The sequence below is a fragment of the Mustelus asterias genome, chromosome 22, assembly GCF_964213995.1.
Source record: "Mustelus asterias chromosome 22, sMusAst1.hap1.1, whole genome shotgun sequence".
Classification (NCBI taxonomy): domain Eukaryota; kingdom Metazoa; phylum Chordata; class Chondrichthyes; order Carcharhiniformes; family Triakidae; genus Mustelus; species Mustelus asterias.
This window is the reverse complement of record NC_135822.1, coordinates 61,329,730-61,343,297: the sequence shown is the minus strand read 5'-3', so window position 1 is coordinate 61,343,297 and position 13,568 is coordinate 61,329,730. Positions and strand designations below refer to the sequence as shown.

Genomic DNA, 13,568 nt, shown 5'->3' with positions numbered 1-13,568 from the left:
ACACACACAAATATGCATCTCTGTGTCCAATATCGAAGATAATCATGCACGATAATTCCGCACCAGTTGTGTGCTTCTACCATATTAGATAGTGCTCCACCAATAAATGTATAAACCAAGAAACAGACTTCTGGCCTGTTGCATGCTGAAGTTGTAACTTTCTCAGACCCTTTTGCAAATGGGCTGCTAAAATCCAATGCAGTCCACAGTCCATGCTTGGCAAGTTACCTAAGATTCACTGGCCCTTGAAGCAACTGTTGGAAGTTGCCACCCACAAGATAAGTAATACGGCTTTTCCCTTCACTTATAACGAAGGCAGGCTCTACATGAAGTGACCCAACATGGTGTACGTTGAGCCATTTAACACACCTGTTTTTAAATACAAGGTGGCAATCTCTGAAACAGGTCCAGTGAAACCCCTGCCCTTGAAACTGTGCAGTTTCTCATTCAGATTGCTGTCAACTGGATGTTCTATACTGGTCTGAATGACAGTCGCACGAGCCTTTTGTAGGGACAAAGGGTGAAAACCCAGTGTTTATAGCAAATTCACTCGGCTACTTAAAGCAACACCACACCATAATCAAAACAGATTTCCAGTCTGACGTTCGCATTTCTGAATTCCCCCCTCCGTGTGTACAGCACCACCCTCCCTGTGCATACTCCAATGAATACATCCCTTCGCACACCAGTCAGATCAACTCTGGTCCTGTGTGCATCTCCCCTTGTTTCACTTAACGATTGTCGACAGAGATTTCAGTCGATTCAACCATGCTCGCATGAGCTCCAAAATGCACGCTCCACTTCACTTAACCATTTCCTTATCATTTCTTCACCACCTATTATTCTGATCTTCACTCACTTCCCACAATTTGTTTTCCATAGTCCACCATCCAATTCCTTTCATTACTTGTCTGAATAAAAAACCTTGCGGAATCTTATACATTAAAAGCGCTATACAAAATCATTGTTGTCGCCAGCTTGGCTCAGCTCGATAGCCACTTGAGCAAGACACTGCAGACTGATAAATGCCTGTACACCGCACCTCTTTCCAAAGGAGAAGGGGAGAAAACTGACAGATGAGCAAGTTTTTAAAAAATCAGACGTTAAACTTCAATTGATAGTCAAATGTATAAAATTCTAACAAGGTTAGACAGGGCAGATTCAGAAAGAATGTTCCCAATAGTCCGGAACTGGGGCTCATAGTTTGAGGATAAGGGGTAATCCTTTTAGAACTGAGGTGAGGAGAAATTTCTTCACCCAGAGGGTGGTGAATGTGTGGAGTTCACTACCACAGAAAGTAGTTGAGGCCAAAACATTGTATGATGTCAAGAAGAAATTAGATATAGCTCTTGGGGCTAAAGAGATCAAGGGATATGGGGAGGGGAAGGGGGAATCAGGATATTGAACTCGATGATCAGCCACGATCAAAATGGATGGCAGAGCAGGCTCGAAGGGCCGAATGGCCTCCTCCTTCTTCTACTTTCTATGTTTCTAACCTGGATTATAGGGCATGAGCTATGAGGAGAGGCTGGACAAACTAGGGTTGTTTTCTCTGGAGCGGTGGGGGCTGAGGGGAGACCTGATAGAAGTCTGTAAAATTATGAGAAGCATAGACAGGGTTAACAGTCAGAATCTTTTTCCCAGAGTTGAAATGTCCATTATTAGGGGCATGCACTTAAAGTGAGAGGGGAAAGTACAAAGGAGATGTGAAGGGCAAGTCTTTTACACTAGAGAGGGTGGGTGTCTGGAACGCGCTGCCAGGGGCGGTAGTGGAGGCAGATACAATAGGGACATTTAAGAGGCTTTTAGATAAGCACATAAATATGCAAGAAGTAGAGGAATATGGAGCAAGGGCAGACAGAAGGGATTAGTTTAATTTGGCGTCTTGTTCGGCACTACATGGTGGGCCGAAGGGCCTGTTCCTGTGCTCTACTGTTCATTGTTCTAACTTTGCAAATCTGTCACCGATGTCAGCACAATGTTGGTCTTTCAGAATGGAGAGGTTTTGAAGACATGGAAAACTGATATCAGAACATGTGTAAAAAGTGCGAGGAGTTAACAGGCATTATCTGCAGAATCTTCACTGTCAGTGAGTAAAGAGGAGCAAGGCCAAAATAAATGGCAATTTGCCTGACACACACTGCTCCCAAGCTGTTAAAATCACACTTTAATAAGCTTCAGTCTTTGGGAGTCTGTCAAACAGAAGTGGTTTATAGTTGGACAGATGTGATTCCTGCTGTACTATTTTAATTGAAGTGACACTTCTGATCACTGTGCATAAACATTTAGCTCTGTTAAATACCACTTTAAATACCAAAAATACTCTTTGGCAATCTCTTGCCAGTGCATTTGTTTTAAAAATGTTGGCCATTTAGACTAAAAAAAGGATAAAGAATCTTATCATAGGCCCATGTTGCTTTCTGTATTACTAGTCTGAATGACAGTAACAGGAGGAGGCCATCCAACAAACCCCCCCCTCCCCCACTGAGCCTGTTCCGCCATTCAGCGGAACCATGTCTAACCTGGAATCATAGAATCCCTACAGTGCATAAAGAGGTCATTTGGCCCATCGAGCCTGCACCAACAACGATCCCAACCAAGCCCTATCCCTGTAACCCCATATATTTAGACCATAAGACATAGGAACAGAATTAGGCCACTTGGCCCATCGAGTCTGCTTCGCCATTCAATGATGGCTGACATTTTTCTCATCCCCATTCTCCTGCCTTTAGCCCATAACCCCTGATCCCCATATTAATCAAGAACCTATCTACAAATAAATAAATGACCTATTTACCCTGCTAATCCTCCTGACACTAATGGACAATTTATCATGGCTAATCCACCTCACCTCCACATCTTTGGACTGTGGGAGGAAACCGGAGCACCCGGAGGAAACCTACGGAGACACAGGGAAAACGTGCAGACTCCACACAGACAGTGACCCAAGCCAGGAGCCGAACCCAGGTTCCCTGGCGCTGTGAGACAGCGGTGCTAACCACTGTGCCACCGTGCCACCCTCACTCCACACACTCACCTTTCTCCCATATCACTTCATACCTTTGGCTGACAAAACGCTGTTATGGGTTGACACTCTGTCAGGCTTATTGTAGAACACATCGGAGATGCAACAAGTAAGTTAGAACAACATGACTGAAAGATAAGTCGGGGTTAATTCTGACTTTGGGTGATATTTTCAAATGGGTGAGACCGATAAAGCCACTTTAATGGAAATGCAAATCTGATAGACAGCTGAATTGAAATTACCCCCATCTACATCTATATATATAATACAATATATATAGATATATATATATAGAGAAGGTCGCCAATATTTGAAGGGCAATTTGTGGGTTAGCAAGCTTTGCCCACAGGAACCATGAGTAGCGTGTGTGCAATTTCCCACTCTGTCCCACTCCCACTCTACTGCAGACAAAGCTCCCGGTAATCAGTTCAAATTTCAAAAAAGAAGATGTTCCGTGCACAGGGAATTGTGCATCATAGGGAAACAATCCATCTTCCTGATAATACGTTTGATATTTACATTAAGTTCCTATCCGGTATGAACATTTAACAACACACACACACATCTGAACTTCTGAGGGATGAAATGGACAAACTCCTCTTTATTTCTCAGAATAAGTGTTAATTGAATACCACGTGACAACTTAGTAGAGAAGGATGAAATTTATCCCCAACCTAGCAAAAGCAAAATTGAACTCATTCAAAGGGTCTTTCCTCAAATATCAACATATCCTCAGAGTCAGCAATTACGTTGACAGAATAAAAAGTATCTGGGAAAGGTGGTCAAACACAGGCTCGATGGGGGTCCTTTAATGGTGAATGGTACTTACCAAATTCACTTGCACAAAGATGGTCCAAAATAATGTCTGTATTCATCTCATTGTCGCAGGGTGGACATACTTCCAATGCTGGTGGAAAGAAGCAGGCAAACAAGGTGGTGAGAAACAGCAGCAATTCTGTATTGTAGAGTAACAGCACAAATAATAAGATAAAAGCAAAATACTGTGGACACTGGAATATGAAACAAAAACAGAAAACGCTGGAAAGTCTCAGCAGGTCTGACAGCATCTGTGGAGCGAGAATAGAACCAATGTTTCAAGTCTCGAAACTTAAGCTCTATTCTCTCTCCACAGATGCTGTCAAACCTACTGAGATTTTCCAGCATTTCCTGTTTTTCTTGTGAACACAAATTATTATCCGCACTTGGTGCTTTTAAATTAAAGTTTAAGTTTAAAGTTTATTTATTAGTGTCTCAAGTAGGCTTACATTAACACTGCAATGAAGCCCTGGTCGCCACACTCAGGCGCCTGTTCGGTACACTGAGGGAGAATTTAGCATGGCCAATGCACCTAACCAGCACATCTTTCAGACTGTGGGAGGAAACCGGAGCACTCAGAAGAAACCCACGCAGACACGGGGAGAACGTGCAGAGTCCACACAGACAGTGATCCAAGCTAGGAATCAAACCTCGGTCCTTGGCGCTGTGAGGCAGCAGTGCTAACCACTACGCCACCGTGTTCCAACGTGCTTCACAGAGGACAATTAATCAGACAACAAAAGTTGAGCATGAATCAATCAGGGGAACTAAACAGGAGAAGGAAATAAAACCTTGTGCGAAGAGGTCCGATTCCAGATTGAGAGTGTATTCTGAAGCGGTATACTATTTATGAGATTCTGTAGACCACATGAAAGACAACATCAAACCATTTGTCTGTAATCAAAGCTCAAGCTGGAAAAAGGGTTTACCCCATGCTTATTTCCAGAGGTGCTCACTCCCTTTCTGGAGTACGAGGTGACAACTCCTCACCAAATCGTCTGGTCTGTTCAGATGCTACAGGTTAGCAAGCTATTTGAATACAGGGGAGAGAATGGCCTAGTGGTATTATCGCAAGACTATTAATCCTGAAACTCAGCTAATGTTCTGGGGACCCGGGTTTGAATCCAGCCACGGCTAGATGGTGGAATTTGAATTTAATTTTAAAAATCTGGAATTAAGAATCTACTGATGACCATGAAACCATTGTCGGAAAAACCCATCTGCTTCACTAACATCCTTTCGGGAAGGAAATCTGCCATCCTTACCCTGTCTGGTCTACATGTGACTCCAGACCCCAGCAATTGACTCTCAACTGCCCTTCAAGGACAACTAGGGATGGGCAATAAATGTTGTAAGAAGTTTAACAACACCAGGTTAAAGTCCAACCAAGTCCAACCCACGCAGCTAAAAGACAACCAAGTTGGACTTTAACCTGGTGTTGTTAAACTTCTTACTGTGTTTACCCCAGTCCAACGCCGGCATCTCCAATCAATAAATGTTGGCCAGCCAGCAACGCCCATATTCCATGGATGAATAAAAAAAAGTACAGAGGGTTGCTCCTGTCCTGTTCTTGGCCATCACGAACTTCCCAACAGGGATAGCGAGATAATGGCCTCTTCCATATCACCTCATGAAGATAACCAACCAGCACATGGAGATAGGGATTTTCCTAGTAATTATGGTTTGCGACACTAGGGTGATGCATTTATCCAGCAGATCAACAGAAAGGCTTGCATTTGTGTAGCATCTTTAACAACCGTGTGACATCTCAATGCACTTTACTACAATGAAGTACGATTGAAGAGTAGTCACCACTTGGAAATGTCGCATGCAATGTAATCTGGTTTTATATTGGCCAAAACGCTCCTGTGAGGAGGAGAGATGAGGCTTTGGTTCAACTTTTAATGCAGAAGGTAATATTTCCAACATTGCAATGCTCTCCCAGCCCTGCACAAGAACGTGACTTTGCCCCGTCGTGGGATTTGAACCCACGCACACTTTTTTGACTCGAGCGAGAGTGCTAACCCACAGAACCATATTTCCTCGCAGCTAAAAGGCAAGCAAAGCGGGTGAAGTGGAGAGCTCAACATCCAGACTTGGCTCAGACTCAGTGGAACCACACTGTTTGACTGGTATGACAACTTGTATACACAGGTGGCTCACTGTTTAATGGGTTCCATCAGCTGGAGTGCAGTGAAAGATTGATTGTGCTGCAGTGCTGGATTGCAGCTTTCCTGACAGACACCGCTCAGAGCTATTTACGTCACATGCTGATTCAGCAGACCCCAGCCTCTCACTGCACACTCTTATTTATTTTACTTGTCATGCACAATTTCACAGTGAAGAAAGCAATATTTGCTGCGGTGTTCTCCCCACAACCCCCATTCTACCCTCTGGGCGATTTCTATCACACTTTTCTCAGCTGACTGAAAAGAAGAGCCAAAGAAAAAGCCTTTTCTCACCTAAACTTTGGACTGTCCCCACAATAAGCCTGCTTATTTTTCCCTCTGGGTATGAGAAGGAAAATGTCACATCAGAATGTTCAAATGGCCATTTTAACATGGCTGAGGGGTGGGGTTGATTTGATTTGATTTATTGCTGTTACATCACGAGGGGTCACGGGTTCAAGGTGAGAGGGGCGAAGTATAACTCAGATATCAGAGGGATGTTTTTTACACAGAGGGTGGTGGGGGCCTGGAATGCGCTGCCAAGTAGGGTGGTGGAGGCAGGCACGCTGACATCATTTAAGACTTACCTGGATAGTCACATGAGCAGCCTGGGAATGGAGGGATACAAACGATTGGTCTAGTTGGACCAAGGAGCGGCACAGGCTTGGAGGGCCGAAGGGCCTGTTTCCTTTGCTGTACTGTTCTTTGTTCTTTGTTATGTATTGGTATACAGTAAAAAGCATTGTTTCTTGTGCGCTATACAGACAAAGCATAGCGTTCATAGAGAAGGAAAGGTGAGAGTGTAGAATGTAGTGATACAGTCATAGCTAGGGTGTAGAGAAAGATCAACTTAATGCAAGGTAGGTCCGTTCAAAAGTCTGATGGCAGCAGGGAAGAAGCTGCTCTTGAGTTGGTTGGTGCATGATCTCAGACACTTGTAGCTATTTCCCGAAGGAAGAAGGTGGAAGAGAGTAAAGGTGGAGAATCAATGAATGAAATAATTTAAGTATTTTGGGAAGATGGCTCCAATCCGTTGATTTCCAGGTTTTACTCAGGCAAGATAAGTAGCCAACCAACTCCTCAGAGGTAAGTTGGCATTTTTGATTTGATTTCATTTATTATTGTCACATTTAAAGTTTTATTGATTAGTGTCATACGTAGGCTTACATTAACACTGCAATGAAGTTACTGCGAAAAGCCCCTAGTCGCCACACTCCGGTGCCCGTTGGGGTACACTGAGGGGGAATTTCGCACAGCCTGTCCTGTAAATGTTTCCAAAATTTCTCTCCCAACCCTCCTCAGACTGTGCATGGGAAACTTTCGTGCATTTGCAATAAGCAAGAGCGAGGTTCAGTTTAGAAACTGATCCAAGCCAGCAGCCAGATGATCTCAAATGAACATTTGAGCAAGAATCCGAATTAGGTATTTGCTTTATAGGTTTATCTGAAAAGAGCAGCAGGTACAAGCTATCTAATCCAACACTTACTCTGCTGGAACCACTCGCGGCATCCATGGTCAGATCAAAAGAGTTGATGCTCTGGGCGTATTGTTCTATTGGATTTTGTTGTGTGGCTCGGCCTTCATTTTAAAGGGGAGATAATGTCCATCGTGGCAAGGTGCACCAAGTTGCTTATGAAGGGGCAATTACAGGGAAAATGTTTTGCACTGTAATCCAGCCCTGTCCATTGGTTCCTATGAAATAAGACCTGTTCAAGGATTCCCCCTCGGTCAGTGGGCTTGGGTTGTCACTCCTCATTGTTATTTGAGTCGTGGCTCAGTTGGGGCACACTCACCTCCGAATCTAATCCTGGCTTCAAGTCTCACTCCAGGATTCACCAAAAAAATCTTAGCTGTCACTCCCACACAAAGCCCCGACCACCACCAGAGAGTGACCTTTTACCCCTTCAGGCTGAACTGGATCTGAACCCGGCTTCCCTCAGCTAGTACTTTGAATATGGGTTTCCTTCAGGTGCTCCAGTTTCCTCCCACAGTCCAAAAAGCGTGCTGGTTAGGTGCATTGGCCATGCTAAATTCTCCCTCAGTGTACCCGAACAGGTGCCGCAGTGTGGCGACGAGGGGATTTTCACAGTGACTTCATTGCAGTGTGAATGTAAGCCTACTTGTGATGCGAATAAAACTTATGCTCAGCTGATGGATCGAACCACAATTGCACATTTACAAAAAGCACGGGTGGAATCTCCACGGCTCTGGCAGTTCAGGATTTCTGTCCCATCGCAAACTTCTTTTCACAAAAAGCAGGACAAATCCAACCTAGCCAATTACCACCCCATCAGTCGACTCTCGATCATCATAGTGACAGAAGGGGTCATCAACAGTGCTCTCAAGCAGCACTTATTCAGCTCTAACCTGCTCACTGACCCTCAGTTGGGTTCCACCAGTGCCACTCAGCTCCAGACCTCATTAAAGCCTTGGTCCAAATGTAGACAAAAGAGCTGAACCTCAGAAGTGAGGCAAGAGTGATTGCCCTTGACATCAAGGCAGCATTTGACCAAGTGAGGCATCTGACTAAGTGAGGCATCAAGGAGCTTGAGCAAAACTGGACTCAATGAAATCAGGAGGAAAATGCTCCACTGGTTGAAGTCTTACCCAGCACAAAGGAGGATGGTTGGGGTTGTTGGAGGTCATTAATCTCAGGCCATTGTGGCAGAAGTTCCTTAGGGTAGTGTCCTAGGCCCTGCCTTCAAATGCTTCATCGATGACCTTCCCTCCGTACAGTCAGTTGATGTTTGTGGATAATTTCACAAATGTTCAGCACCATTCATGACTCCTCAAATACTGAAGAGTTCCGTGCCCATACGTAGCAAGACCTAGACAATATTTGGGCTTGGCTGAGAAGTGTCAAGTAACATTCACTCCACACAAATCCCAGGCAATGACCATCTCCAATCTAACCATCTTCCCTTGACACTCAATTGCAACAACATTGCTGAATCCCCAACTAAAAATATTCTGGGGGAATTACCATTAACTGAAATGGAGCAGCCGAGAGCAGGCTAGGAATTCTGCAGAAAGCAACTCACCTCCTGACTCCCCAAAGCCTGTCCCCCATCCTTGAGGTGAAGAAGTCCAGAATGTGATGGAATACTCTCCACTGGCTTGGATGAGTGCAGTTCCAACACCACTCAAGACGTTCAACACACTCTCGGACAAAGCAGCCCACTTGATTGGTAACCCATCCACCATCTTAAACATACCCCCTCTAACACTGATGCACAGTGGCAGCAGTGTGTACCATCTACAAGATACACGACAGCAACTTACTAAGGCTCCTTCGACAGCATCATTCAAATCTGCAACTTCTATCACCGAGGACAAGGGCAGCAGACACAGGGGAACACTACCACTGGGAAGTTATTCGCCAAGTCTCTCACTTAGAAATATGTCACCATTGCTTCACTGTCATTGGGTGAAAATCCTGGAACTCCCTCTGAGGTGATTCTGGTGATTGCACCTTTAAGGACAACACAGCAGAAGAGGGTCACCTGGCTTGAGGGACCATTTCGAACTGAGAGTGGCTCATCACCCCAAAAGGTGGAGCTCTCTCTTAGGCAGAAGACAGTCTGAAGGCACGTAGTGAACATGTAGGGACGGGGGCAGCTGGTGGGCTGCTCCAGGGCAGCCAAGGGGGTGGGGGAGCACTCTTGGCCTCTGTACAGTTTTTCTCATTAATAAATACCCTTTGGTGTTCCTGACTAAGTCTGTAGCATGCATCATTACAATGGTGACAAGGAGGGCATAGATTATGATGACACAATCAACCTGTGAGAGTATCCGGTTTTAATTGAAGTCCAAAAAAAAGATACTCGCCTCATTGCCTGTTTTTGGGTGAATGGACCCAGTGCGATGGTGTTAGACCCTGAGAAACGGACACAGAGCTAACTGTCTGGTGCAGTGCTGAGGGACAGCTGCATTGTCAGATCATAGAATCATAGAAACCCTACGGTGCATTTGACCCATGAGTCTGCACCGACCACAATCCCACCCAGGCCCTACCCCCATATCCCTACATATTTACCTGCTAATCCCTCTAACCTACGCATCTCAGGACACTAAGGGGCAATTTTAGCATGGCCAATCAACCTAACCCGCACATCTTTGGACTGTGGGAGGAAACCGGAGCACCCGGAGGAAACCCATGCAGACACGAGGAGAATGTGCAAACTCCACACAGACAGTGACCCAAACTGGGAATCGAACCCAGGTCCCTGGAGCTGTGAAGCAGCAGTGCTAACCTGTGCTACCGTGCCGCCCAAGAGATGAATAACTGTCTGTGCGGAGTCTGCACATTCTCCCCATGTCTGCATAGGTTTCCTCCGGGTGCTCTGGCTTCCTCGCACAGTCCAAAGATGTGCAGTTAGGTGGATTAAGAGTTAGTTTCCCTTAGTGTCAGGGGAACTAGCCAGGGTAAATGCTTGGGGTTATGGGGGTAGGGTCCAGGTGGAATTGTGGTCGGTGCAGCCTCGATGGGCCGAATGGCGTCCTTCCGCACTGTAGGATTCTATGATTCTAATCTATACAATGTAGCATCATCTCCTGTACAAAACAATAAGTCCTACGATGCAGTCTGGGTTGAGAAAATGAAAGGCTGCACCATCTACTGGCAAGTGTATAGGAACAGGAGGAGGCACAGTAAAACCCAGGCTAAAAAAGAGATTATCAGCAAGCATTGTCTGCGTGCATATTGTAAGCAGCTTCACATTCCCTGAATGATTGGTTTGTGTCATCTATACACAGTTTACAAGGTCACTGGAAAATTTGCACCACATTACAGATGTGCAGTACACTTTGCCAGCGACAGTGCAGCTTTCAGATGTGGATTTTGCAATTGTAGATGGCACGGTAAGATTTTCTTCCATTACAACAGTGACTACATGTCAATAGCACTTGGTTAGTTGCAAAGTGCTTTAGAATATCCTGAAGGAGTTGTACATCTGTAAGACTTTCAAGGTGATCAAAGGTCATTTCACACACGGTCACATTACAGAGCAAAGAGACTAAATCCTTAAACTTGCAAAGATATTAATTCTTAAAACTATGAGCTGTGACCAAGCTTTATCCAACTGAGGCATTCAAAGGCTATCATAATCCCCAAGTAGATAGCGTGAGTGGTTGATAATCTGTGTTTAAACCTGGGGACCAGGCTGCTCACTTCACATCTCCTCCCCTGAATCTGATTTACTCATTCACAGTTCAGGCGGTGGGTTTATTTTTGTGCAAGTGGTGTAAAACATAGAAACCAGAAGCAAGAGTAGGCCTTTCAACCCTTTGAGCCTACTCCGCCATTCATTGTGATCATGGCTCATCATCAAATTCAATATCCTGATTTCGCCCCCCCCCCCCCCCCCCCCCATCTCCCCCTGATCCCTTTAACCCCAAGAGCTATTTGTGTGGAGTCTGCACATTCTCCCTGTGTCTGCATGGGTTTCCTCCGGGTGCTCCAGTTTCCTCCCACACTCCACAGATTTGCGGGTTATGTTGATTGGCCATGCTAAATTTCCCCTTGTCAGGGGGATTAGCAGGGTAAATACAGGGGGTTGCGGGTATGGGGCCTGGGTGGGATTGTTGTCAGTGCAGGCTCGATGGGCTGAATGGCCTCCTTCTGCACTGTAGGGATCAGTGATTCTATATCTAATTTCTTCTTGAAATCAGACATTTCGGACTCGACTGCTTTCTGTGGGAGTGAATTCCACACATTAACTGCCCTCTGGGGTGAAGAAATTTCTCCTCATCTCAGTCCTAAAAGGTTTACCTCTTATCCTCAAACTATGACCCCTAGTTCTGGACTCCCCCACCATAGGGAACATTCTTTCTGAATCGACCCTGTCTAATCCTGTTAGAATTTTATAGGTTTCTTTGAGATCTTAGAATCTTAGAAACCCTACAGCACAGAAAGAGGCCATTCAGCCCATCGAGTCTGCACCGACCACAATCCCACCCAGGCCCTACCCCCATATCCCTACATATTTTACCCACTAATCCCTCTAACCTACGCATCCCAGGACACTAAGGGCAATGTTTTAGCATGGCCAATCAACCTAACCCGCACATCTTTGGACTGTGGGAGGAAACCGGAGCACCCGGAGGAAACCCACGCAGGCACGAGGAGAATGTGCAAACTCCACACAGACAGTGACCCGAGCCGGGAATCGAACCCAGGTCCCTGGAGCTGTGAAGCAGCAGTGCTAACCACTGTGCTACCGTGATCTCCTCTCACTCTTCTAAACTCCAGTGTATATAATCCTAACCAACTTAATCTCTCCTCATATGACAGACCTGCCATCCCAAGAATCAGCCTGGTAAACCTTCCCTGTACTCCTTCTGTATATGATAGCACAGACCCCAATAATCTATGTCATTAATGCTGGGTGACATTCATCGTGCATAATAGTTGCAATATCATTTACCAAACAAAGAAATCTGCAAAGTGAAGTTTTGGTCAATTATTGAAGTGCGATTTAAGTTCCAATTTAATTTCATTATTCACCAATAATTTGGATGAGGGAACCAAATGTAATACTTCCAAACTTGCTGACCACACAAAACTTGGAAGGAATCTGGGTGATGAGGAGGATGTCAAGAGGCTTCAAAGTGATTGAGAGAAGACCATAAAACATAGGAGCAGAATTAGTCCACTCAGCCCATCGAGTCTGCTCCGCCATTCAATCTTGGCTGATATTTTTCTCATCCCCATTCTCCTGCCTTTTCCCCATAACCCCTGATCCCCTTATTTATCAAGAACCTATCTATCGCTGTCTTAAAGACACTCAATGACCTGGCCTCCACAGCCTTCTGTGGCAAAGAGTTCCACGGATTCACCACTCTCTGTCTGAAGAAATTCCTCCTCATCTCTGTTTTAAAGGATCATCCCTTTAGCCTGAGGTTGTGCCCTCTGGTTCCAGTTTTTCCTACTAGTGAAAAGATCCTCTCCATGTCCATTTTATCCAGGCCTCGCAGTATCCTGTAAATTTCAATAAGATCCCTCCTCAACCTTCTAAACTCCAACGAGTACAGACCCAGAGTTCTCAACCGTTCCTGATATGACAAACTCTTTGTTCCAGGGATCATTCTTGTGAACTTCCTCTGGACCCTTTCCAAGGCCAGCACATCCCTCCTTAGATACGGGGCCCAAAACTGCTCACAATACTCCAAATGGGGTCTGACCAGAGCCTTATACAGCCTCAGAAGTACATCCCTGCTCTTGTATTCTAGCCCTCTCGACATGAATGCTAACATTGCATTTGCCTTCCTAACTGCCGACTGAACCTGCATGTTAACCTTAAGAAAATCTTGAATAATGACTCCCAAGTCCCTTTGTGTTTCTGATTTCCTAAGCTTTTTCCATTTAGAAAGTAGTCTATTGCCTCCATTCTTCCTTCCAAAGTGCATAACCTCACACTTTTCCACATTCCACTTCTTTGCCCACTCTCCTAACCTGTCCAAGTCCTTCTGCAGCCCCCCTGCTTCCTCAATACTACCTGTCCCTCTACATATCTTTGTATCATCTTCAAACTTAGCAACAGTGCCTTCAGTTCCATCTT

General features: G+C 45.2%; 1 protein-coding gene across 1 annotated transcript in view; it reads right to left on the bottom strand.

The window, feature by feature from the left end:
- sfrp1a (secreted frizzled-related protein 1a) overlaps positions 1-13,568 on the bottom strand; it is a 131,179-nt gene that overhangs the window by 98,904 nt on the left and 18,707 nt on the right. The window contains exon 2 of the mRNA XM_078239383.1: positions 3,855-3,932. Within this exon, the coding sequence (XP_078095509.1) occupies positions 3,855-3,932 (78 nt within the window). The remainder of the gene's footprint in view (positions 1-3,854; positions 3,933-13,568) is intronic.